A 25,559-nucleotide genomic window follows, 5' to 3' on the forward strand; every position below is an offset into this window, starting at 1 on the left:
GCACCAAAGGCCCCGATAGCATTCCATTCACCCCTGACCCTGCCGCCGCCTTGCTGGCTTCAACGGATAGGATCAGGGCCAGCTTCAGGAGCTGCAGGGCCCAGTGCAAAACTGCTTTTGGGGATCCCACCACTGCAGGGGTCCCCTGCTCACCAGCATAAGACGCAGTGGCGAGGCTCCCAGCAGCAGCAGCATCACCAACTGTTTCTGGGGCTATTTCAAGTCAATCAGACCCAGGCAGAGGTGGAGGGAGGGCTGTCCAGTGGCGATGCTCCACTTGCTGCTCTATCCCTGCAGCACCTCGGCATGGAAGATTCCATGCTGGAGCGTCAGCTACAGAGCGATGTGCCGGCTGAGTTGCTCTGTTCATTGCCCTGGTTAAGGGCCCCTCCAGGCAGGAGGCCAATTTGGCCAAATTGCCCTAAGGCCAGCCCTGGACAGGGTCCTTGCTGTCAATGAGCAGGCACGTTGACCAGAGTTTGCACTGCTGGCCAGTCTACACTCACCCGCTGAAGTGCCGGCCTATTGGTGAAATGTTACTTCCTCTGGTAGGATGACGCTTAGGTCAGCAAAACCCATGTACAACTGGTGGACATCCCAGATTGGAGTGGGCTCTCAATCTGCTAGTAACTTGATCGTAGATGTACCGTAGATGAGCCTTTTGAAACCTCCCTTATCAATGACATATTTGCTTTTCTTCAAACCTTCTTTTCTGCGGATGCCTGAGGAAGACTTTTGTGATACCCTAAAGTTAGCTCACAAAGTAGTGATTTTGGGTTGGGCCTATCCTTTCCTGTGTAACAGCCCAATCCTATGCTGCCCAGATGACTATGTAACAGCCCAATCCTAGGACTGCCGTGGCACAGAAAATGGCTGCCGCAGCATCCTGGGCACTAACTGGGCAGTGCTGGTGGCACCCCAAGAGAGGGGACCCTTGGGCTGCCGTAGACTTGAGACCCTCCATGTCAGGCCTGCAGCCTGACACAGAGGCTCTGGATGCGGTGGAGCTCAGCTCCGCTGGTCCCGCCTCCCTCCTGCCCCGCTCTCTCCCCAGGTACACCTCCTCTCCACCCTCTCTTGCCTCTCCCTGTCCCAGAACACCTCCTCCCCACATCTCCACTCACCTCTCCAACACCCGGCAGTCATAACATAACTGCTGAGCGGCGGAACACCGATGATCCATCGACGCTAGTTAGCACCAACGCTGGACTGGTGCTGGGGGCAACGAACGTGCTTTGTGGTACGTTTGCGACACTCACTGCCAGTGGAGTGTAGGTGGTGCAAGCTCAGGATTGGGCTCTAAGTTGTTTAAATGGTATTAGGTATTGCTTTGTTCCACTATATTGTCAACAGTACATCAGTGAGCTTATCTGCAAGGGGTAGAATTGCCACCTACCTTTCCTTCTCCGCGACTCTGTTCTCACTATCCACAAACATTGTGCCAGTGTACTCAGGCTGAGAGGGGCTCAGCAGTCAGCACAGCCACAAACAGGCATGCAGGGGCAAGAGGGGTTGAGGGAGAAGAGACAGTGGCCTCCTCATGAACAGAAGGCAGCACTTGTGCTGTGCAGGGCAGAGCGGAAGAGACACCTCTACAGTATATGGCCGAAGGGGGGTTGCTGATATTGCATCCAGCCAATTATACTCTTTTAGAAAGTTATCTGGAGCCCAAGGAGGCAAGAGAAACACTTATGGTGCCCAGAAAGACCAAGAACATTGCTCCCTGATGGAGAAGCAAGCCCTCCCCCCTTTAGAAAGCTGCAAGAACAGGATTCAAATCAAATCGCAATAAAAAGCCAAATCTTGATTCTTTTTTTGCTCCCAAAGAACCGGAACATTCTTTGCAAAACTTCGTTGAGCCCAAAATGGAATGCAGTTGTAAAATACATTCAGGTGACTGATTAAACTACATGTTTTGCATAGGGTTGGTTGTGTGGGTGTAGTCATTAGATTTAAAAGCAACCAAACTGAATAATTTATTCATTTTGACTCAGAAGTGGGGTGGGCGGGAGGAGAGCTATTTCGACTGGGGGAAACGGCACGGGGAGGAAAGTATTAAACACCCCCCCCCCCGCTGCCACACTGTTGCATCATGGGGAAAAAACTGTTAATATTGTAATGCTCTGGTACAAATCTCTGATGCGGTCGCATTTAGACTGTTGTGAGATTGGAGAGCTGGAAAAGGTGTAAAAGAAGGCAAGGAAAATGATCAGGGTACAGGAGCAGAGGCAACTGGGAAAGGGGATTCTGGACCAAGGGCATTCCTGCGGCTTGTAATGCCCCTAGGCCAAACCTTGAAATGCCACCCCCAACCTGGAAGTAATTGTGGTGTTGTGATGATGTCACCGCAATTACTTCCTGCATGCTCCAAGTGGCTGCGGTTGCTCAGAGCTGCCAGGCTCTGAGCAACCACTCTGAGTGACTGTGGGGTGTGTGTGTGTGTGTGTGTGTGTGTGTGGATGGTGGCATCACCCCATAGGTGTGCTGCCTGGGGGTCATTTGCTCCCGCTGACCCCCCCCATATGCTAGTGTGTTGGACTAGATGGCCTTTGACCTCACCTAGCAGAGCTCTTCCTCTGTTCTTTTGTCATGCTTCAAGCCAATTCCCTGCGCCTGTTTTTTTTGCTTTGAGTATGTGCACTGGGACTGAAGGTCCAATCACAGTTCTTCTCCATCATGTGTCATTTGGCCCTCAAAATTCAGGCACAACTAAAGGGAGCCTGATGTGGTGGTGTAATTGCAGTCACTGATACAATGCGCATAAAAGCCAGCATAGATGTAGCGCACATAAAACAAGCATCTGGATAGATCTTTCCCCCTTTGAATACACATGCTGCATTCTATCCTCTGAAATGACCGTGCCGCTGGCAGGCAGGCAGGCAGAACGGTCTGCTGCTCCAGAAGTTCAGGGTTCAATATGCTTCAAGAGCTCAAGATGCGCTCATAGAATCGTGCACATTAAAAATGATGCTGCACATTTATTATTAATCATCTTCCCTTTCCCCCCCCCCTCTTTTTAATTTCATGCATCCCTCATCATATTACGGGTTATGGCTGACACTCCGTGCGCAATGCATCAGAGTGACGATCTTGCTCCATCTGATGGACGAGAACTGAACCAGTTTCCAGAGAGGTGCTTCCATAGGTGACTGCACTGGTTTGGACAGGGACAACTAAGAACTGGTTCAGAGAAAGCTAACCCTCAACTAGAAGTCAACCCAAAATCGTGGCTGACCACCCCAGCTTCCAAGAGCACAGAAGTGTTTAACACTGGAACATTCAGAATGCAAGTCATTGTGAAATTGCTGAGCAGAGGCTGGGAGTACCAAATACACAATGGAAGGAAGGAAGGAAGGAAGGAAGGAAGGAAGGAAGGAAGGAAGGAAGGAAGGAAGGAAGGAAAATCATCAACCCACCCTGTTCTCCCCATCTACCTGGGCAGGCGGCGGTATTATTGCATATCCGGGTCTCCCGCAACAACCCACTACACAGTGTCCCATAAGGCGATGAGACACAGGAGCGAGTCCGCACCTGGGTACCCTGCCCACAGGTTAGTGAGCACACACTCCACTGGGACCATTCTTCTGCCGCAGGGTCTCCTGTGGGAGAAAGAGACACACAAGCAGACAAAAACCAGAGAGAAAAAAAAAAATTTAGCCAACTCCAAGACAGGTTGACAACTTGAAAGTGCCTTTTTTTTCTTGCTGCGCACCTGCTCACCACTTGTGGTTTTGATTGTGCATTTTATTACAGGGAGTAAGAGAGTGCCATGAATTGAATGTGCCAGCTTTGTAGAATGGTGAGGGAGGCTTTGGCTATACGCTTTGTTTTTTTGCCAGAGATTTATACCCTGCGTTTTAGATTAATGACTTCCACAAGGTGGCTTACATCAAGGATTTCAACACAATAAGACAAACAAAATGTTCACAATCATAAGGCATAACCATAGATATAAGCAAACATAAAGCAATAATTAAAGCTGAAATCATAAAAAAGGTAATGTCCAATCAAAGCCATGCTAGCAAATTTCACGACATTCAAATGTCAGTGGATTTGGAAAAGCCCACTTCAGAGGAGATCTCAGCATCTTCACAATTCTTCTCCACCTGGAGAACTTTGCTTGCAACTCCCCCCGCCCCCCCCAGCCTGCAACCTCAAGTGATACATACCAGAATCACTGCATCCTGCAGGCAGAGTGGGCAAAATCAGCTCTAAGTGTCGACCATCAAGCATTGCGTAAATCAATGATGACAAATCACATACATGGATGTGTGAATCAGTACCATGACTCATGTGCACAGATGGGAATCCCAAAGGCAAAGACTCACTGAACCCTGGCGCTCAGAGGCATACCTCACATCAGTCTATCTACGGTCCTTTTTCATGGTGTCTTTTGACAGCCTTTGTGTGCCATCACTTGGAGGCAGTGTTCAGAAGAAGCTTCTGCCAGATCAGACTCCACTGGACTCATGATATAGTGAGGAGTTGCTTATTTTCAAGCATGATGAAATATCAAAGAGGGATGGCACAGGGAGTCTCCATGCGCCATCAGCCCAACCCCTGCAAAACCCAACCCGCTCTCAGCCCAGAACAATCTAAAGTGGTTTCTCCCCTTCCCAAATTACTGTCACCATTCCTGGGGCAGAAAAAAATGCTACTGCCCCTTACTCTCGCAACTTGCACACACATAGAGAGAGAGAGATCACAAGCTCAACTACTGACATAACCACCCACAAGTTTCTTGAGCCAGTCTGACCATGTCATGTATCACAGCCACCCCACACATGACTCTGAGCAGACCGTGGTGAGGGTGACTGCCATTTTAAATGGCATTTGCCTAATGAAATTGGAGTGTATTGCTTTTATTCTTTGGAGCAGAAGCCAATCCTGTTATGAAAGCAAACAGGGGTTCAGCACTGCTCCGGTGGACAGCTCCCAAGGCTGAGAGCAACATCCCTCCAAAACCACTTCACTTGATGCAACAAAGATGGCTCTCCACTGGAGTGTTGACCCCAAGCCCAATTCAGTCTGGCTTTGGAAGCTCCTCTTCAAGCAAAACAGCTGAAGGATTTTGAAGGAAGGCAAAGCGAAACAAACGGCTAACAGCGCAACCCTATCTTGCGCTGGAACAGGCAGGCCAGGAGGCCTGCACTGTACGCAGCACAAGATCGGGGCTAGAAGTGGGTCAGCCAGAGGCAAGGGGAAACTTCCTTACCCCCAGGTAAGCCACCACGGCCCCAATGGGTCTCCTCGGACTTGCACCACCTGAGGAGGTGGCACAAGTCTGAGAAGAACGGAGCAGCTTCAAGCTCTTCCGTGCTATTCAGGGAATGGGGTCGGGATCCAGCATAACAGCCCTGCCTCCTACTCCCTGGCCACCTGCCCCCTGGAACCACCCTCCACCCGCACTCCCCCACCCCAAAACGTATCTCTCCCACCTCCTCCCCGCCTCCTCCTCACCCTCCCCAGACCCCCTGCGTCAGCCAAGCTCAGCCAACCCTCCCTGCCTGAGTCAGAGGCAGCAGAATGCGTCCCTGCGCCAGCCCAGCCAACTCCCGAGGAGGCGCAAACATGCTTTACGGCATGTGTGTGACTCTCCTGGGCCGGTGCAAGGGACTTGCAGTTAGGATTGCACCCTAAATTTCTCAGAGGGTGTTGGTAACTTCCAAGTCCGCTGCCAAATTCTTCTGCAGATGAAGCTCAGTGCAAATGTAGAGGTCCAACACACAAAGACTTTCAAGCAGGGTCAGAAAAGTTTTATAAGACTAGGAAGATTTTTCTCTCTCGCTCTCTCCATCCCTCTGTCCATCCATCCCCTCTATCTGTGTGTATAATTATCCTCTCTCCCCCCTCCCAACAGTCTTCTGCTGGTTGATTACATATTTTCAATTACATTTTAAAGGACACCCACTCCTTGAAAAACAGCTTGCAAAATATGCCCCCAAGGGCCCCCAGGTCTATGCTTCCCAAGCGAGGGTCCTTGAGCGAAGACATACAGTAGTGGCCCACAGAGGAAACAAGGGGACCCGTCTTTTACTGCAATGCAAAGAGTCCTAAGACACGGCCCACGGATTTCAATTTCTGCTGCCCCTCCAATCCGACCTCTGAGATCAAACGCACACTCAGCTCAGACAACAGAAGGCAGTTCACAGCCCTTCACTCCTTCCTTTTGCCTTCCATAGGTAAGACACTGATATTTACAACAATCTGGCTCTTTATTAGACTTGATGATCTATCGGAAAGTTATTGGACGGGCCTGCGGTAGAGGACATCCATTTATATTACAGAGGAACAGATGGAGGAGGAAGAAAAGGGGGAGTTTCATTTTCTGAAGAGCAAGTGAGTGAGAAAGCAAATATTAGCTGAAAGGGGCTTCCGCGGGAGAAGCCGGTGCTGCAGAGGGCTGACCTTCAAATAAGAGGGCAAATGAGTCTGAAGATGAGGAGTCCCTTCTGCTCCTAACGGCTGCCTGCAGCAAAGAAGAACACCAACAGGGGTGGCTTCTTTGGGAAATAACTGGCCCAAGGCACAGCTGGTGAAACTTGCATTTTGAGGGCATCTAAAGAGCTGCCCCCTTCTGGGCCTGATCTTGCTACCCTCATCCTGCCCTGTTACATCCCCTCCCTGCCTCCATTCCACCCTCCCCCACTCCTCCACCTGCCTGCAGACAGTCTACCTGCTCCAGCAGGTGCAGGCCCTCAACTGGTGCTGGCAGTCCCTGGCTCAGGCTTTAGCACCAGTGCCACAATCATCCAATGCGCCTTATAGCGTACTTGAAACAGTGAGCAAGCTCGTCCCACCAGCACAAGGCCAGTTGGGATCATACCACCAGTTACACATGATACAGAGTGAGGTGGCAGAAATCTGGCCTGTTGAGGCTGCAGTTGTGGGGTCATACTTTAGAATGATTACCCATGCGCAAAAAGATCCACAGCATTCCTCAATGGTTATAGTCAATGAGCACACAGGGTGTGTGTATGTGGCTTAGCTGAGGAGTCTTCCTAATCTGCTAGCCTTCTACAAATAGGATATTTGTGGCACAGGGAAAGGTCCCAAAATACAATTCCCCAACTGGATTCTGAGAAGGAACAGTCCAGAGTTCCCACCACCTTACTTGGCATCGTGTACAAAAGTGATCCAAACCCAAAGAAGATAGGTGTGAGAGCTGAAGATGTTGTCAGCTCCTGATCCTGTCTCTTTAATAAAGACAAGCCTGGGCAACCCACATCTAACAGCAAAGAACTGCTTTCTATTCTATTACCAAGCTCATAAAACCTGGCTGGCATCTTCAAGTTATTCCTGGTTGCTGTTTTAACATCCTTAAGCACAGCTCGGTGTGAGAGAGCAAAGCTATTTGCATTTTACAGATGGGAGAAATGAGGCGCGGTGACAGTGACTTGCTCATGGCCCCTTTGTGAGCATCACAGCCGAACTGGGATCTGAATTTGGGGCCTGAGCCTCTTATGCCCAAACCATCTACCACACTCTAGCCACTGCACCACACTGCATGGCGAAACCCACCAGGAGCCACATGCGCATAGCCAGCCTAGCGGATTCTTCTAAATGCTCCTGGATCTCTGTGCCATTCATCTCCACACTCAAGGGCGCAGTGGCCCAGAGACCATAAATCACAGGAGAGGAGGGTGGTGGAGAAGGAGAGTGAATGGCGCTCCCATTACCCAGACGCATTTGCTAAATAAATACATGAAAGCTAAACAATTAATACATTTGTTTTCTTTATAGGTCTCTGAGGAAAGCACTAAGACAATGCATAAATGGAGCAAATTAAATTCAGTTGCACCAAGGAGGGAGGGGAGGAGGAGGGAGGAGGGGAAGCAGGCACTGTCTCCGATTCATTGTCACCATGCAAAAGATGGTTCTCAGAGCAGTGGCGCGGACAGAAGATGAAATGCTGGTTCCCTAGTCATTGGAGGAGGCAACTTAATTGAAATGTATGTGATTAGGGGAGCAAGAGGAGAAGTGGATGCCCTTGCTTGACCGAGATATAAGTCCTAAAACATCTGGTGCACTCTTATACCCCCAAAGTGTCGAATTTATACCCAAACTTGCCAGTTTAGGAAAGTCATCTTCTTAGATTCAGTTGTTGGCATCCTTCAGTCTCGGAAGACTATGGTATCGCGCTCTGAATGGCGGTTCTGGAACAGTGTCCTCTCCAGTGTGCAAAGCCTGGGTAAAGTAGATAAGGAGGATAGACTGTTTCCCATGCAGCAAATCCCCCCTCTCCACGTCGCTGGAATGGTCCAATGGAAAGGCAGAGGCCAATACGGTTAGTTCCAGCGGCATCGCAGGAGTTGCCAGAACGTGACTGTGTTCAGCCATGAACTGCCTCAGGGATTTTGCCTTGAGGTTGACTCCTGAAGCCTTTTCCGTAACTGGATGTAGCCACAAGGCAGTGGAGGTTTGGGGTCAGAGTTTTCCTTCTCTCAGATGAGCTGCCTTCCCAGGCTGATGAGTCCCATCTACCCGGTGGCTGTTTAGTCGCCTCTTATGACAAGTGCAGCCAAACCGAGGGCCTATTCTTATCCCCAGCCCCCAGGGGCATTCTTCTTCTTAGATTCATATATTTAGAAAGAAGCAAGTTTCTTTTGTCACATCCTTGCAGGTCGGGGGCGGTCCTCACCTCTGGCTCTCACAAGCCATCTGGCAGAGCCCCTGACATTTGGTGGTCTTTGACATGGCCAGACTGTTTCTGGGCAGCCCAAGCCCAGTGTCCCTCCTGGAACAGCAACACAGTTGCCGCCGGATCTGCTGGGATGAGCCCAGCTGGCAAACGTGATCGGTGCCTGACTCAACAACCACCCCCCAGGCTCGCTGCAGGACACCTGGGTCGCAGATGACCCCGCTCCCACCAGCTAATGGGCCAGTGATTCGACCACGCAGCCGCAGCCTCAGGACAACCAGGAAGGGAACGGCGGCTCCCTTCAGGATCAGGGCCTGTGAAGAGAGCAACACACAGCGGCAAGGGCGGGAAGGGGTAGGGGGGAGACCAGCAGTGCCTGTATATAAAGATCCCCCAACATCCAATGAGGAGTTCAGTAAAGGGGAGGCGCCTGCTTTCTGAGGGTTGCTGCCTCTGATACCTGGGAGCAGAAGGCAGGAGGAGGAAGCTGGGCAGTTTAACCCCCTCTCCTGGCCATGCCTGAGGCTGCCTGGGCTCCTCTCTGCACTCCTAAGCAAGGCTCTTCGTCTCTATCCTAGTTGCTTCTCCCTCAGTGGTGTCCTCGACCGAGTCCTGGCTGTCCAGACCGTATACAAATTTAGATAGAATTATGCAGATAGAATTGGCTCCATTTCCACCGGCCCCCATTGCATTCTATGGGACGACATAAACAGGCCGCAATCCTCATTCTAAAAAAACATAAGAACATCAGAACAGCCCCACTGGATCAGGCCAGAGGCCCATCTAGTCCAGCTTCCTGTATCTCACAGCGACCCACCAAATGCCCCAGGGAGCATGCCTGATAACAAGAGACCTGCAAGGCCTCCTGGGAATTGTAGTTTAAGAACATAAGAAGAGCCCCACTGGATCAGGCCATAGGCCCATCTAGTCCAGCTTCCTGTATCTCACAGCGGCCCACCAAATGCCCCAGGGAGCACACCAGATAACAAGAGACCTGCAGGGCTTCCTGGGAATTGTAGTTAAGAACATAAGAACAGGCCCACTGGATCAGGCCATAGGCCCATCTAGTCCAGCTTCCTGTATCTCACAGCAGCCCAACAAATGCCCCAGGGAGCACACCTGATAACAAGAGACCTGCAAGGCTTCCTGGGAATTGTAGTTAAGAACATAAGAAGAGCCCCACTGGCTCAGGCCATAGGCCCATCTAGTCCACCTTCCTGTATCTCACAGCAGCCCACCAAATGCCCCAGGGAGCACACCAGATAACAAGAGACCTGCAAGGCCTCCTGGGAATTGTAGTTAAGAACATAAGAAGAGCCCCACTGGATCAGGCCATAGGCCCATCTAGCCCAGCTTCCTGGATCACACAGCGGCCCACCAAATGCCCCAGGGAACACACCAGGTAACAAGAGACCTGCAAGGCTTCCTGGGAATTGTAGTTAAGAACATAAGAACAGCCCCACTGGCTCAGGCCATAGGCCCGTCTAGTCCAGCTTCCTGTATCTCACAGCGGCCCACCAAATGCCCCAGGGAGCACACCAGATAACAAGAGACCTGCAAGGCTTCCTGGGAATTGTAGTTAAGAACATAAGAACAGCCCTGCTGGATCAGGCCATAGGCCCATCTAGTCCAGCTTCCTGTATCTCACAGCGGCCCACCAAATGCCCCAGGGAGCACACAAGACAGTAAGAGACCTCATCCTGGTGCCCTCTCTTGCATCTGACATAGCCCATTTCTAAAATCAGGAGGCTGCACATGCACATCATGGCTTGTAACCCGTAAAGGATTTCTCCTCCAGAAACTTCTCCAATCCCCTTTTAAAGGCATCCAGGCCAGATGCCATCACCACATCCTGTGGCAAGGAGTTCCACAGACCAACCACACGCTGAGTAAAGAAATATTTTCTTTTGTCTGTCCCAACTCTCCCAACACTCAATTTGAGTGGATGTCCCCTGGTTCTGGTGTTATGTGAGTGTAAAGAGCATCTCCCTATCCACTCTGTCCATCCCCTGCATAATTTTTTGTGTCTCAATCATGTCCCCCCTCAGGCATCTCTTTTCTAGGCTGAAGGGGCCCAAACGCCATAGCCTTTCCTCATAAGGAAGGTGCCCCAGCCCAGTAATCATGAGGCTACCAGGACTAGGAACAGGTCTCCAGGAGTTGTCTCAAGGATGTTGATATTCCATCAACAAAAATGCCTCTACTCATCATACGTAATGAGTAGAGGTAGGAGAAACTAGTGACAACGGGGGAAACAGAGTTTAAAAAACTAGTGATGCAAATGCTGCATTTTGCATTTGATGAAAACGGGACTTTGGAGAGGAAAAGTGGGGCTCACAGCCGTTGGCAAAGGGACCCTTAACAGAGATTGAACAAAATGTTATCTGTTGAATGGATGGTGGAGTTGCCCAAGGATTGCTCAGACAAGCTCAGCTTCTGAATGTTCTGGAGTTTCCTTCAGCTTGCCTGTGGCTGCCTGGTTCCTTCAAAAACTCCCACTTTGAGCAGGACCTCACTCTCTCAGCACAGCAAATGGTTCTGAGGACAAAACAATGATGACCGCACAAGGCAATGTGATACTGTGTAGGCAGCAACTGGAGGATACTGAGAACTGCCCCCCAAACTGGTGAGTTGTTGTTGAGTTTTTTGCATATTCCCCAAGACGCTCGGAATTCCTGACCCAATTCTGACTGAGTGAGCCGAGGGAAATGTGTTCTGTTGGTTTCTCCCAAGATTCCTTGGATGATTCACCTGGGCATGAAGCCCTAAAGTTTTTTTGACACAACGCACACTGCCTGCAAAACAGCCAACAAGGTCCTCTGAAAGTGGAGGTTCCCTACTATTTAGCAGGGGGAGAGCAAAAGTCCCTCTTCATCCCAGCATAACTTCGTCCATGGGACTGTCCCTGATGCTGCCCTTAGATCAGGGGCGTCAAACTCATTTCATACAGCGGACCAAATGGCATTCACCATGTCTGCTAAGGGCTGGATGTGATGTCATAAAGCAAGTAATGGCTGGAAATAGGCATTTTTTCACTTAGGAGCTCATTAACTGCACATGACAGAAGAGAAAATACACAAATCTTGATTATATTTTCAAGATATGGGAGAGACCAAGTATATTGAGAGCAGCCCTTTCAGAAGTGACCTCGCTCACTGCGAGATGGTGGTTCTAGGAGAGCTTGAGGGCCAGATAAAGAGCTTCTGGGGTTTGCATTACGCCCGCGGGCCTTATGTTTGACACTCCTACCTTAGAAGTTCATCTTTTTTGGGACTGAGAACCCTCTTATCAGTTCTTTTTGCTGTGCAAACCTCTTTGAGAACCTTTTTCTTTGTTCAAAAGCCGTATATAAACATGCACTATCATCACCATGTCACAGTCCCGAAGAGACCACAAACCTGCGTGTGTGTGTGAGAAAGAGATATATTTGTACCCTGCCTTACTAGGAACAATGAAAATATAATATTAACAACTAATTTAAAATGCAAGAAAAGAATCATCAGTAAAATGACAATAATATACTCAGAATCAAAAGTAGGCAAGCTATGACAAACCAGTTAGGGAGAATCAAACCAACTGGTATGCCTGGTGAAATCAAAATCAATATTTCCCAAAAGCTGAAAGCACATCAAACAGGAGGACTAGGGCCAGAGGGTGCCACAGCCTGTGGGCTGCTACTGAAAAGATCCTTTTACACAAGCCCAAAACCACCAAGGGTCACAGGGACACAAAGCAGGGGCCCCACAGCTGACTGAAGAAGGCAGGCAGAAACGGGCCTCCAGATAACCAGGTGTCAAACCATTAAGGGGCTTAAAAGGCAATAATCAATACTTTGAATTGAGCCAAGAAACAAACTGGAAACCAATGGAGAGAATGGTGGAAACACCACCTCAAAAATGACACAAGGAAGCAACAGAAAATTCACTGCAATGAAACCAGCAAAAAGCCAGTTCAATTAAAAAGTCGCATGGTATAAAACAGCCTCAATGACTTGGCTGAAAAGGAACCAAGGTGGGGTTTTGTTGAAACTCTCTGGGAGGGGGAGAGTTTGACAGCTGGGCTGCAGCCTCAGTCCTGGGTTCCTACTGATTAGATCTGCATTCTTGGCAAGCTGGAGAGCAGGGTTTGTGGAGCTTATATGGCTTCAGGAAGGCCAGTCTCAAGCCGCGGAAGGAGACTGTCACTTTGGACTGGACCCAGAAATGAATGGACAGTGCGAACAGCTGCTACAGAAGTGGTATTGCACTTCCATGTTCCTGCATTCCTACCAGCATTTGGGCAGTGCCACTTCTGCCCCACACAGAGCATTCACGACAATGGCCCAAACTGAATACCACCAGCAGACCTGTGGCGGAAGACAGGTCCACTTTCTCTAAATAGGATCACTGCCAGCAAACAAGCCCAAACTGCTCAGAGGTACTCCAGGTAGCCAATCTCACCTGGGTGTCACCCGGGTCAAGGAGCACTTCCAAAGTAAGGTCTTGGTCCTTCAAAGGGAATGGAACCTGATGTGAATCAGGCTGTGCACCGTTGACCAAATCAGCAGGGATTGTGGTTTTGAACTGCTTTTGGAAACCTTTGCATTTCACATTGGTTGTGCAGTGTAGTGTTACTGCTTCTCCATTATTTACATATTTTAAATTTGGAAAACTTAGGTTGCAGAGTACTCTCAACGATTGTCTGCACCGCCCCACTGCTTGCCCACAGAGGTCATTACCTGTCTGAGCCATGTACACTCCCGGTTCATCCGCAGACCTCGGCCACTGCACTTTCACCTTCTGATCCTCCTGCACAACATCCCCTGAAAGATGGAGGACAAAAGTCAGGCATCTGCGGTCCATGTGAGTGACGGATTTGGGAGAAGAGCGTCTCTACATGAGGATGCCGTTTTTGCAGACTTAAGTGTGCCATAAAAAACCATTGTCTCTTATTACCAGAATTACAACTTATGACACTGGTTTCCATGGTGCCATCAATGTGCAAGTCACTCTCCAGAGTAATTTCAGAAAACAGGTCTCTGCCCCAAGGAACATACAATCAAAAAAGGGGGACCTTAGTAGGAAGAAAGGAAAAAGAAATGGAGGGCAAACAGGCACAAACATGCATTTGAGGGATGGACCAATCCTGTTCTCCCCGCCGTGGGTGTAACAAAGTCAAAAATGTGTGTATTTATTTTCTTTATCTACTAAATTTCTGCCCTGCTTTATCTTTCCAAAGGGCATTCAAAGTGGCTTCCAACATAAAATCACAATAAGCATTGAAGTAATAATAAAATAATTAAATGATTAATAAGCATTAAAAATATTACATTTAGAAGACAAAGACAAAAAAAAAATCAGCAGCAATCAAAAAGGGGTCAGACCCATAACAAATCCAACCTGTGGAAAAAAACCCACAACATCCGGTATTAAAAGAACTCAGATCTAAACAACCACAGGTGGCCAGGGTACCCACCCTCTGTGACCACCTATCCCAGCCTGGATGCCTGGTCGGCTGGGGCTGGCTGCAGGGATGTGGCTGACACAGCAGCAGCTCCACCAGGCCTCTGTGAGCAGCACAGCTGGAGAGTCAGCTGGGGCCACTTATGGGAAGGCGGGTGGGGGACATCCAAAGCCTGCCAGGTGAAACTCCTGTTGAAGGACAAAGGCGGGCCCTTTGAGGCATCAGGGCCGAAAGGACATTTAGGGGGAGAACCTAGTGAGGCAACAAGGTTTGGGGGATCTCAGGGAGGGTCTCTGTGCCTGAACAGGGGCCAATGAATGTAAAAACTCTCACCCAATTCAATTGTATCTGCAAGGCATTCCAGCAGGCTCAGAGAGGGTCTGTGCAGAAAGGCAAGCCAGTGGCAACATAATGCCACTGATGCTCCAACCCTAGAGAGCCACCCCCCCCCCGCCCCATGGATATTACACCATGCCTTTAGGCTCCACCAGAAAGCCTCTTAAGTAGGGAGCAGTTCGTAAGCCATATCCAGCGGGGTGAGGTGGAGCAGGAGGTTTCAGAAAGGGAGCCCCTTTGTAGGTACGACAACCTGCCTGGAAAAACACCCCCCCCCCGGAAGTGATGTAATTAATTAGGAAGTGATATCATTGAGCAGGAAACAGGAAGTGACATCATTGTGCTGGCACGTCTGGAAGTGATGACATTAAGCAGGAAGTGAAGTCATTGTTGTTAATAAATCACACTTTTTGATTAGATCACATTTTTAAAATTGTACTCATAAACAGCCCCATTTGCAAAAATGGATGGACAGAAAATGGGTGGGTATGCGTGTGTCCGCTGAACTCTCTGTGACCCTCCCAAAAAAGGGCCTGCAACCCCTTTGGGGGTCCCAACCCCTAAGTTGGGAACCAATGTTTTGACAGGCAGCCCCCCCCCCCCCCAGTAAAGCCATTGTAAATGTGGTCAACCTTCATCCCAGGTCTAATTCATTGTGCCTACAACATTAGAGAAAAAGTGAATTTTTAGGAGGGGTCTGAAGGACGAGTGCAAAGTGTTCTCACATGGGTGTTCTTATGCCAGGCATAAGCACCCACAAGCAGCCCCCCACATATCCTTGGCATAGGGAGAATGAAAGCAAGGTAGGCGGCGGACATGATCGAGGCGTATAAAAACAGGAACTGCTGAAGAAAACGAGTAGGAACAAATGATGGACTCTTCGCCCACTCCAACGCGGTGCCGTCCCGTGAAACTGACTGATAGTGGGATTAGGAGAGACAAAGTGTTATTTATCGGAGTGTTTATAAGCAGCGTTCTCTGCCAAAATAACGGCACCCAAAGGGGCGTGGAGGAAAAGCAATCTCCCAGCACAAGGCGGAAAGAGTACTTTGTCCTCTGCTGCTCAATCAGCCCTGGGAAACGGTGTGAGCTGCACAGAGAGAGGAGTCAGGTTTGGGGAGGAGGAGAAGCTGGAAACGGCGGCTTAGCCACAAGGGGCCAAAACGAAGCTGTTCCCTTGAAAGCTGGGAACCTTTCAGCAAAGCTCCTTTCTCTGTGACTGCCCAGACTAGACAGGTGTTCTTCAACCATCAAATCCATTATGGGTTACAAGCCATGATGTGCATGTACAACCTCCTGATTTTAGAAATGGGCTATGTCAGAAGGCCAGGTGCAAGGGAGGGCACCAGGATGCAGGTCTCTTGTTATCTGGTGCGCTCCCTGGGGCATTTGGTGGGCCGCAGTGAGATACAGGAAGCTGGACTAGATGGACTTATGGCCTGATCCAGTGGGGCTGTTCTTATGTTCTAACCTTGGGGTTGCGACTCCAGTGGGGTTGCGAAGCCTCAGTTGTGAAGTCACAGCAACTTACAGGAGTGAAAGAGGTTGAAGACCACTGGACTAGAGCACCACTACATAAAGGGGTTGTGGCACAAAAATGGTTGAGGAGCACTGGACTACTAGCCTAAATTCCGCAAAAGGCTATGAACTGTAGACAGGGTTGACACTAGATTGCACCAACTCCCCTGCCACGGTGTGCCCAGCTCCTTGTGTCTGGGTGCGGCCACCTCATGAGCACCCATCCCACACATGCCCCTGGCAGTCCAGCCCAGCTTACCAGCAGGTCACCCAAACAGTTGGGATAATGATTCTTCCCAGTGGGGTAGCTTTCCCCTCACCAGAAAGCATGTCAAGAGGAGAAACTCCTGTGCACCTTGAAACTCAGGCAGCATCTCTGCCCTCCCTTGTTTGGCACCTCCTTGATGGGTTAAGGGGGCAGGGAGAAGCAGAAACTCTCAGCATGAGGCATGAATATATTATCCAAAAAGAAAGAGGAACCCAGCCAAGTCACTCAAACTGCACTACAAGTTGGTTTAGCGGTTCTTTGCAGAATCCTCACACCACCTGGCTCAGCATTTGCATTTGTTTTTAAGTATCCAGTACATTCTAGCCTGCAAGAGAGATGACACCCCAGCAATTCCATCCTCACAACTGAAACTCTGAGATACCCACCCCCACGCTCCTTGTCATCTCACAGATACCAAGCTGCACCTGCTAAAATTCCCTCCTCTACAAAATTGTTAAAGGTCCAGGAGTCCTAAAGTCGAAAGGTTGGCCACACCTGAGATATAGGTATACCCACATGGCTTGTAACCTGTGATGGAATTTTCCTCCATAAAATTGCCCAATCCCCTTTTAAAGGGGATGCCAACACCACATCCTGTGGCAAGGAGTTCCTCGGATTAATTACTCATTGGGTAAAGACTTATTTCCTTCTGTCTGTTCTAACTCTCCCAACACTCAATTTTAGTGGATGTGCCCTGGTTCCGGTGTTGTGTGAGAAGGAAAAGAACATCCCTCTATCCACTCTATCCATGCCCTGCATAATTTTGTACATCTCAATCATGTCCCTCCTCAGGTGCCTCTTTTCTAGACTGAAGAGCCCCAAACGCTGTAGCCTTTCCTCATAAGGGAGGTGCGCCAGCCCAGTCATCATTTTGGTCGCTCTCTTCTGCACATTTCCCAGTTCCATTATATTCTTTTTGAGATGTGGTGATCAAAACTCGACACAGTTCTGAACCACTGGTCTTGTTACCAAAGTGGAACTGATGCATTAGAACCGGCACTCTTAGAGTACAGGACAGGGCTGTAAGCAGTGGCGTAGCTAGAGGGGGTACAAAGCACTAAGTTTTGCAGGGAGCCTCACTGCGGCATGCAAGCAGTCCCTCTCCAAATGCAGGGAGGCAAATGTCTCCATTTTGCATCCACCACACGCAACGGCTCTGAAGGGGAGGGGGTGAGGTTGCTTGCACGCCACAGTGAGGCTCCCTGCAAAACTTTGCACCCCCTCTAGCTACGCCACAGCTTACAGCCCAGTCCTATGCTCCGAGAGACTCAGTGCTACAGCCACAGTGCCGGTGCTGGGTGTTGTAAAAGCACCATACAGCACTTTTCGACATCCGGGGAGTAAGCAGTGCTGGTGGGAAGGCCAGCCTCATCCTGTAGGTGCTGCATTCTGCCTGACAGCCACAGGGGCAGGTAAATGCTGTGCCGGGCAGCAGAAGGATGGGGAGAGGGTGGACTAGAGGCTGGGAACGGGTGTTTCTGGGTTAGGGGAGGACAGCGAGGGGGAGTCAAGATCTGGGAGGAGGGCATCACTGTATCCCAACCGCTGTCCCAAGCCTGAAAGCCCTACATGGGGCTTCTCAGTTCTGTGCCAACAGTTTGGTTGGCACAGACCCAAGTAGCCCCACTGAGCAGGCTGGGGCTCGACACAGGGTAAGGGAACAAATGTTCCCTTACCCAGAGGAGATCTTCTGTCTGCTCAGTTCCAGCGTTTAATACAGTGCAGCCTTGGCAGCTCTTCTGCACCAGCTTTGGATAGGATTGGGTGTGAATTGGGTTGATTTGGGTTTGTTTATATGCATGTTTTCTGTTTGTACAATTGTTTTATTCCTGTTTTTAAATAGGGGATCTCTCCAGAGACAGAAAAGTGCAGTATAAATGTCCGGATAAACTAATCAACAGATTTCAGTGATGGGTTGGGGAGCTGCAAATGAACAGAAGGAACAGAAAGCACATGTCTACTCAGGTGTCAGTCGCAATGTGGTCAAAGGGGCCTACTCCCAAGAAACTGTGCATCTTTCCAACCTAACTGACCCACGCTCTGATTCTGGAATTCATCTGACAACTTCTCCAAGTGAAAATGGATTTGGAGTGGAAAACGGAACTGAACGGGACCAGTCTTCTTGTCCCTCTGGCCAGGATGACTTTCAGGGGAAAATGTGGCCATTCCGACCCATCATAAGAACATATAAGAACATAAGAACAGCCCCACTGGATCAGGCCATAGGCCCATCTAGTCCAGCTTCCTGTATCTCACAGCGGCCCACCAAATGCCCCAGGGAGCACACCAGATAACAAGAAGACCTGCAAGGCCTCCTGGGAATTGTAGTTTAAGAACATAAGAACAGCCCCACTGGGTCAGGCCATAGGCCCATCTAGTCCAGCTTCCTGTAGCTCACAGCGGCCCATCAAATGCCCCAGGGAGCACACCAGATAACCTGCAAGGCTTCCTGGGAATTGTAGTTTATGAACATAAGAACAGCCCCACTGGGTCAGGCCATAGGCCCATCTAGTCCAGCTTCCTGTATCTCACAGCGGCCCATCAAATGCCCCAGGGAGCACACCAGATAACCTGCAAGGCTTCCTGGGAATTGTAGTTTATGAACATAAGAACAGCCCCACTGGGTCAGGCCATAGGCCCATCTAGTCCAGCTTCCTGTATCTCACAGCGGCCCACCAAATCCCCAGGAAGTACACCAGATAGCAAGAGACCTGCATCTTGGTGCCCTCCCTTGCATCTGGCATTCTGACATAGCCCATTTCTAAAATCAGGAGGTTGCGCATACCCCGTAATGGATTTTTCCTCCAGAAAATCCTCTCCATGTTCCATCCTCTCCATGAGGTTCCATCCTCTCCATGAGGAACCTCTGGTCTCCCCAGAACACTGTTTGAAAACCACTGCAGTCCACAGTGAAATGGTTTGGCTCCTGCCACACTGAGCCTGCCCTTTGGCGACTTAATTCCTTGCACGTGCTGCTTGGAGCGCATCTCATTGCCGCCCCTTGTGTCATTTTCTTTTATTTGCAAGTCTCTCTCTCTGGAGGCCACCAATCCAGCAGAGTTAATTTATGTACAGGGCAACACCGAGGAGATGAGGGGCATGGAGGTTCCCGGCCGGGAGTGTGAGCTCATGCATATCAATAACTGCTGCTCTGAGCGGTCAGAGGCGACATCAACTGCTTGTGACACAGTACAGCCTGCATATATGTAAGACTTAATTGGGGGAGGCAAGAGGCACCCCTCTCTGGATTTGATGCGCAGTGCAACCAACTGTGAAGGAGCGGGCAAGAGTTCTTGTCCCGTGGAAGCCTTCACCAAACAGAATGACAGAAACTCCCCGATGTGCAGAGCCGGCTTGCCCGTTGCATGTCTGCCTCTGAAGCCAAACCCTACAGGCAAGCGAGGATTCCATCCGAAATGGTTCTGAGGCACACAATGTGCTGTGAAAGACATACGCTGGTCAGGCTCTCTTCTCCACAACGCTGGACTGATTTGACGTATCGTCAACATTGCAATGCACGAAGGGGGTTGTGTTTGGGTGATGGAGGTGAAGATTGCAATAGTAGACCAACAGCCTGATCCTATGGCCACTTCTGAGGATAGGACAGGCATGCGTGTGGTCACAAATGTGCAGTACAGCACATTTCAGCTGCGTGGAGGACAGTGCCGTTGGGAGAGAGGCCTGCGCCGGCAGGCCTCCACTAACATTGGGGCTGTGCCACTCCCTGGGTAGGTAAACCGCCGGGCGATGGAAAATCAGGGGGATGATGGAAGGGGGTGAGGAGGGGGCATTTTGGGGCAGCAGGGGGGATGGTGGAAGAGGCCCCTCCCACATCCTAACCCTCACGTGAAGTCTGACCGCCCTACACGGGTCTCCTTGAAAGCACCAGCGATCAAACTGGTGCAGATTCAAGTAGACCATATGTGCTGCCGGGGTCTGACATAAGGAAAGGGGATGGATGTTCTGTTACACCAAGGAGACCTCCAGCTGCCTCCCTGGCCTCATGGGATACAGCGGCAACTGTTTCAGGGTTGGCAACCCTGTTAGAACTGGCCTGGAGGACTGCAATCCTATGCACACTTTCCTGAGAGGAAGCCCCACTGAAGACAATGGGAATTACTTTTGATCAGTGAAGCACAGAATTGCGCTCTGAGAAGCACAACAGCTGCAACTCTAGCTGCTCTTGCCTGAGCTTTTCAGATCCTAGAGAGGGACACAGTCTGGGCAGGCAGACATGCCAAAGGATGGAATCAGAGAGAAGGAACCTCATGCCATCTCAGGGCTGGCAACAGGCCAAGAGGACTGTGAGGGAAAGAAAGCAGAGAGCAGAATTTCAGTCCAGAGGGCTGCCCTGTTAAACCTCTCTGCTTTCCTGGCAGGGAGGGGGAACCCACTGAAGGTAGCCTGTCACTGAAGATATTGAAGACCCCATTTCTATTCTGGACCTTGGAGGAGGCAGCTGTTCATTGAGAGCTTCCCAGGTACCTAAAATCTTGACCAAGCTCGTGTGGTGGGCAACCTCTTGATTGGCAAAACAGGAGAACTGTCAGGGCCGGCTTTCAGTCAGTTGTACCAACTGGGCCCTGTGCCCAAGAGCATCCTTGCTCCAGGGTAATCTACTCTAGTTTTGTCAAATAAACACAACAACACATTGCAATGGACTTTTTGTTTGTTTGTTTGTTTTTTCCTCATAAACAAAATAAATAAATAAATAAAACTAATATTCTTACCAAATCATTTCAAGGTCACTCAAACAAGTGACTTTGCAACTATTTAATTTTCAAAGGTAATCTACACATTTTGTTTGTTTTCCTACAGCCTTACTCCTAGGCAATTTTATATTAAAAAGCACTTAGATCCATTTGGTCCATTAACTTACATACACTTTTTAAGTGCATGTTTTGATTGCTTTCTATTCTACCAGAGAGATATAAAGCCTAGAACAAATGTTATTGATATCTCTAAGATTCTCCAGGCCTCGGCTGTGAACCTAGAACTCTGCAGCTCCCAAGGGTTCCGCAGTTCTGAGAACTGCTCTTTTTTCTCTTGGCTCAACTCCAAGAGAGAACTGGTGTAAGACAGAACCACAGAAGTCATGTAGGGAATGCCATTCAAAATTTGTGGAAGCCCTGGCTCCCCGGGGATGCAACAGCATTCTCTCAACCTATGGCACACGACTCTGCAGGCATGCACATGTGCGGGACAAGCACGGACACCCCCTCCCCCATTCCTGCCACTCCTAACATGCACTTAACAGATTGCTGCAGTGAGAGGCTGCAAATTTATGGCTCAGCTCACCAAAAATAACAAGAGATCCATCAAGGGCACTTTGCGTGAAATTAACAGGAACGTGGACAAAACTGACAAAGACGCAGAGTCAGCGACACTCCGGGGAGGGGAGGGGCAATTGTTTCTTCGCTTTCCTCTACCCTCCTTTCCTGCCACACTGGAACAAAAAAAAAACTCCTGAGTGCAGAAGCATCACTGGGGTTCGCATCACCCGATGCGAAAGCTCGTTGTGTCACACCCATGATGAACCTCTTTCCACAACAGACCACAGAGAATAAATTACATCATATGCACAGCCTAAATGCAGTGGACTCTCTAGGGGTGGTGTCACCCCCGCTCATTTTATTTATTTTAATATACAGGTCACCCAACAAATCAGACACCCAGAAGAAAACCAGTGGCCAACTTGATGACCACTCACACATCTGAATAAGAATTCTAATATGAGCTCTGCTACATGGAAATGAGAGCTGACCCATATGAACATCTTACTGGTTTCCTGCTGTGTCATGACAACACCTCACTGGCTCTCAGAACAATCAGCCGCACGAGTCAGTTTTGAGTTAAAGGAACCCACTTTTTGTGACATCAAGCAGTTGTGTTTTCCTTTTCTGGTTAATTGGCTGTAACTTTTGATAGAATACAGATATTTCAATGTGGTTTGTTTTATTGCATTCTGTATTAAATTACCCATTGAATGATATATAATATGATGGATGATATTATTCAAAAATAGCAAGATTTTCACAATTTGGGCCACTAGTGGTGTCACATTCACCCAGTGCGTCACCCAGTACAGTCTGCACTCCTCCCCTACACACACCTTAGCGACGCCAATACCTGAAGGGTGTCAAAACAAGAATCTGTTCAGTCCAAGTTCTCAGGTTGGAAATGAGTGGCAGGATCCTTTCCAGCAGGGGAGAAAGGAGCTGCTTTTCCGGTCCACCTTCCATGCATCAGACATAGTTGCAAAGAAGGGGCTGGTTAGGAAGCAAATTTTACCTGCAAGGAGTCCAGGGAGCTTCCATACCATACTTGGCAGTCCTCGCCAAGGCAGGGTGCCATTGTTCCTCAGTGGAACTTCCCTCACTGGGGATTGTGATGAAGCCCAAAACACAAGACCCAGAAGGTCAGGTCAGAAACATTGTGGAGCTCCAGCCTGGCCAATTCAGACAAAGGCCTGGTTTTGATGAGGGGCTTCAGAGCCCCCTGTGGGCACAGAATGCTCTGCAACAACCTTATGATTGGCAGGACCCAGGAGACATGATGCCCTTGGCTCAGCCAAACTTGGGGCAAAACCAATGATCTTGACTTCTTGTCCCTTGCCCTGCCAACACTGTAGACCAGGGGTGTCAAACTCATTTCATATAGCAGGTAGAATAACATTCATGGTGCCCACTGAGGGCCGGAAATGACACCATTAAGCAGGAAGTGATGTCATTAAGCAGCTGATGGCCAGAAATAAGCACTTTGTTCTCATTTAGGAAGTCATTAGCTGCAAAAGACATGAAATATGCAAACCTTGGTCATATTTTCAAGTTACGGGAGAGCCCAATTTCCACAGGGGCCAGAAAAACAGCTTCCACAGGCTGTACCCAGTCCACACTTACGACATCCCTGCTATAGGCGTCTGACTGCCATGCTTCAAATACCAGCTTCCCCAGCTTCAGCAACTGACCTCATGGACCCCTCGCTGGAGAACACCCATTTCAAACTGACACTTGGATTTGGCCACCCTCTTCCATATTCCTCCAATGACAGCTGCTGAAGCTAGGAAGCCATGGCGCACAGCCTCTCCCCTAGCGCTGATCTGTCCGGGGAGACGCAAGACGAGGTGACCTCCTCCTTACAGAGCTTCTGCCAAGAGGTGACACAGTAGCATAGCTAAGGCATCCAACACCCAGGGGTGCATAAAATTTTAACACCCCCCCCATCCGACGCAATCAAATTTAATTAAGTAAATAAAAGATTACAATAAGTATGAGTTTAAAAATTCATTACCCTCCTTTAGCCAGAAGTCCTATTGAAGCGTCCCTTGGAAATCTGACTTTAGAAAATAAAACATGCCACCTTGGTGCGGTAAAAGTAGAGACACAGTAGTTGCAATACCATTTCAACAGCATGAACACCAACTTCTGCTTAGGTACTTAGATAAGAGGCTCCAATGTGTTAAAAAGGGGGGTGGTGTTTGAACAGAACATCGCTATATGTCTGACAATGGAAACACAAGCCTCATCAGGGATGATGATTGGGGACATCTAGAATGGCAAAGTATCATGGGAATGGTGGAAGCTGGGTGCCTCAGGGGAGCTCCTGGAGACCTCCAAAAGCAGGGATGAGAACTTGAGTCTGAGACTTGGACTCGAGTTGTGAAAAATGGGGTTTTTTTGCGATTCGCGGGAAGCTCAAGTCACACTCACCAGTGACTTGGGGCTGACTCACAACTCGTGGCAGTGACTTGGAAAAGAGTCACAACTCGAATACACTTGAGTCAAGACTTGCTTTCGTGTGTGCTTTTTCCCACTTGACTTGCTTCTAAAAATGACTTGAACTCAAGTCAAATGACTTGGGAAGAGGCCCAGGGTGAGTCACGATGAACGAGCACTAGGACCCATAGACATTTCAAGTCATGGGGTCACTGACTCACGACTCAACTTGAGACTTGGGCAAAGTAATTTGGGCACTTCCCTGTTCAAAAGGCATTTCCACCAAAACCAAACCGAAAGTGCCTTTTGGAGGCCTCCTGGAGACTTTCTAAGGCATTCTGAGGAATGGGGAGGCCATGCACAGCCTCTCTGTGCCTCTGAACTCCTCCCAAACACACCTCTGAGTGCCCATCTGAATCTGCCATCTGGGGTGCGGGTTGGCACCCCCCTCAAGACTTGGTACCTGGGGCAATGTACCCCCTAACCCCCTTATCTAAACCACTGAGGTGACAGCTTTCTTATCTCCAAGGTAGACTTTCCATGCGCTTGCAGGTTATTTGTTCCTCAGTGCCTGCTGTTGTTTTATCTTTGAGTGTTTACAGATTGCTTCTTTATTCTTATGTTTATATTTTATTGGAGGTTTTGACTGCATTTTATCATTCCATCTTTTTTTCTTTTTTTACCTCTCGGTCGTAGCAGCTTTGAATACTTTCCATGGAAAGGCTGCTAACAAATCCACATCTCCAGAAATAAACAGGCACTTGGACCACCACTACATGAGGAAATGGAGGGAGGGAGGGAGGGAGAGTGGGGGGCCCTTTTCAGTCACACCCAAATCCTGTCCCTTGCATTCCCATTTCTGACACAGAACCAATCAGTCCATAGATCAGGGATTGGTGCTTTTACTCTGATCGGGAAAGAGCCTGCCGCAGAGTGTTACCCCCAGGGTAAACTGAGCAAAAATCTCGGCCGTAAACCAGACCAGCTGCCTCCTTTAACAAGCCCATAAACTCTTCCGAAGCAGAGGACGGAAAAGCCAGTCACTGTCAAGCTGTCTCCAGCTGCTGCCTGCCCTGGAGAGGGGCTGAAGCAGACAACAAGGAGGAGGGCTTCATCTGTTGCAACAAGCTGGGCGAGGGCATCGCAAGAATGGCAGCAGGAGTAAGTCCCACAGTAGTCAGCTTACTCCAAGGGGTGTGCACATAGGATTGCACCATGGTGGCTAAGGTTGCAATCCTATCCGTGACTTAAGCAAGGGGGAGCCCCACTGAACACACTCAGAATGAGTAAATATGCCTAGGATTGCGCTGCAGAAGGTGTGATTGGTCAGCTACAGCTTTCCAAACAGCGCTGGGTTCAGCGGTGAGGCCACCATGAGCTAAAACGAAAGTGCTGCAGATATCCAACAGCTCTATCTGTGGGGCTTCACAAATTATGACCTGTGGCCTGCGGTGAGTGGTTAGTTGCTTACTTCAAACCTCCCTACACCTCAACAGCTCCAGCCCCTGTAAGCATCTCCTCTGCTCCCATGGCTGGTCTTCCTCTTGAACGCTCTTCCTCTTTCCCTCTCTCATTCCTCTAGATCAGGCCTTGCCAAACTGTGGCCCTTGAGACGGATCCGGCATTAGCGAAAAAGCAC

At 49.4% G+C, this 25,559-nt stretch overlaps 1 protein-coding gene across 8 annotated transcripts in view; it reads right to left on the reverse strand.

Moving 5' to 3' along the window:
* Positions 1–25,559, reverse strand: part of ADGRB2 (adhesion G protein-coupled receptor B2) — a 184,609-nt gene that overhangs the window by 82,321 nt on the left and 76,729 nt on the right. For 4 of the 8 annotated variants that reach the window (XM_066638038.1, XM_066638036.1, XM_066638037.1 and 1 more), the window contains exons 3-4: positions 13,359–13,442; positions 3,417–3,599 (exon numbers count right to left, since the gene is read on the reverse strand). In XM_066638038.1, the coding sequence (XP_066494135.1) occupies positions 3,417–3,599; positions 13,359–13,442 (267 nt within the window). The remainder of the gene's footprint in view (positions 1–3,416; positions 3,600–13,358; positions 13,443–25,559) is intronic. The other 4 variants (XM_066638040.1, XM_066638041.1, XM_066638035.1 and 1 more) reach the window with 2 other exon arrangements.

The sequence above is a fragment of the Tiliqua scincoides genome, chromosome 10, assembly GCF_035046505.1.
Source record: "Tiliqua scincoides isolate rTilSci1 chromosome 10, rTilSci1.hap2, whole genome shotgun sequence".
NCBI lineage: Eukaryota > Metazoa > Chordata > Lepidosauria > Squamata > Scincidae > Tiliqua > Tiliqua scincoides.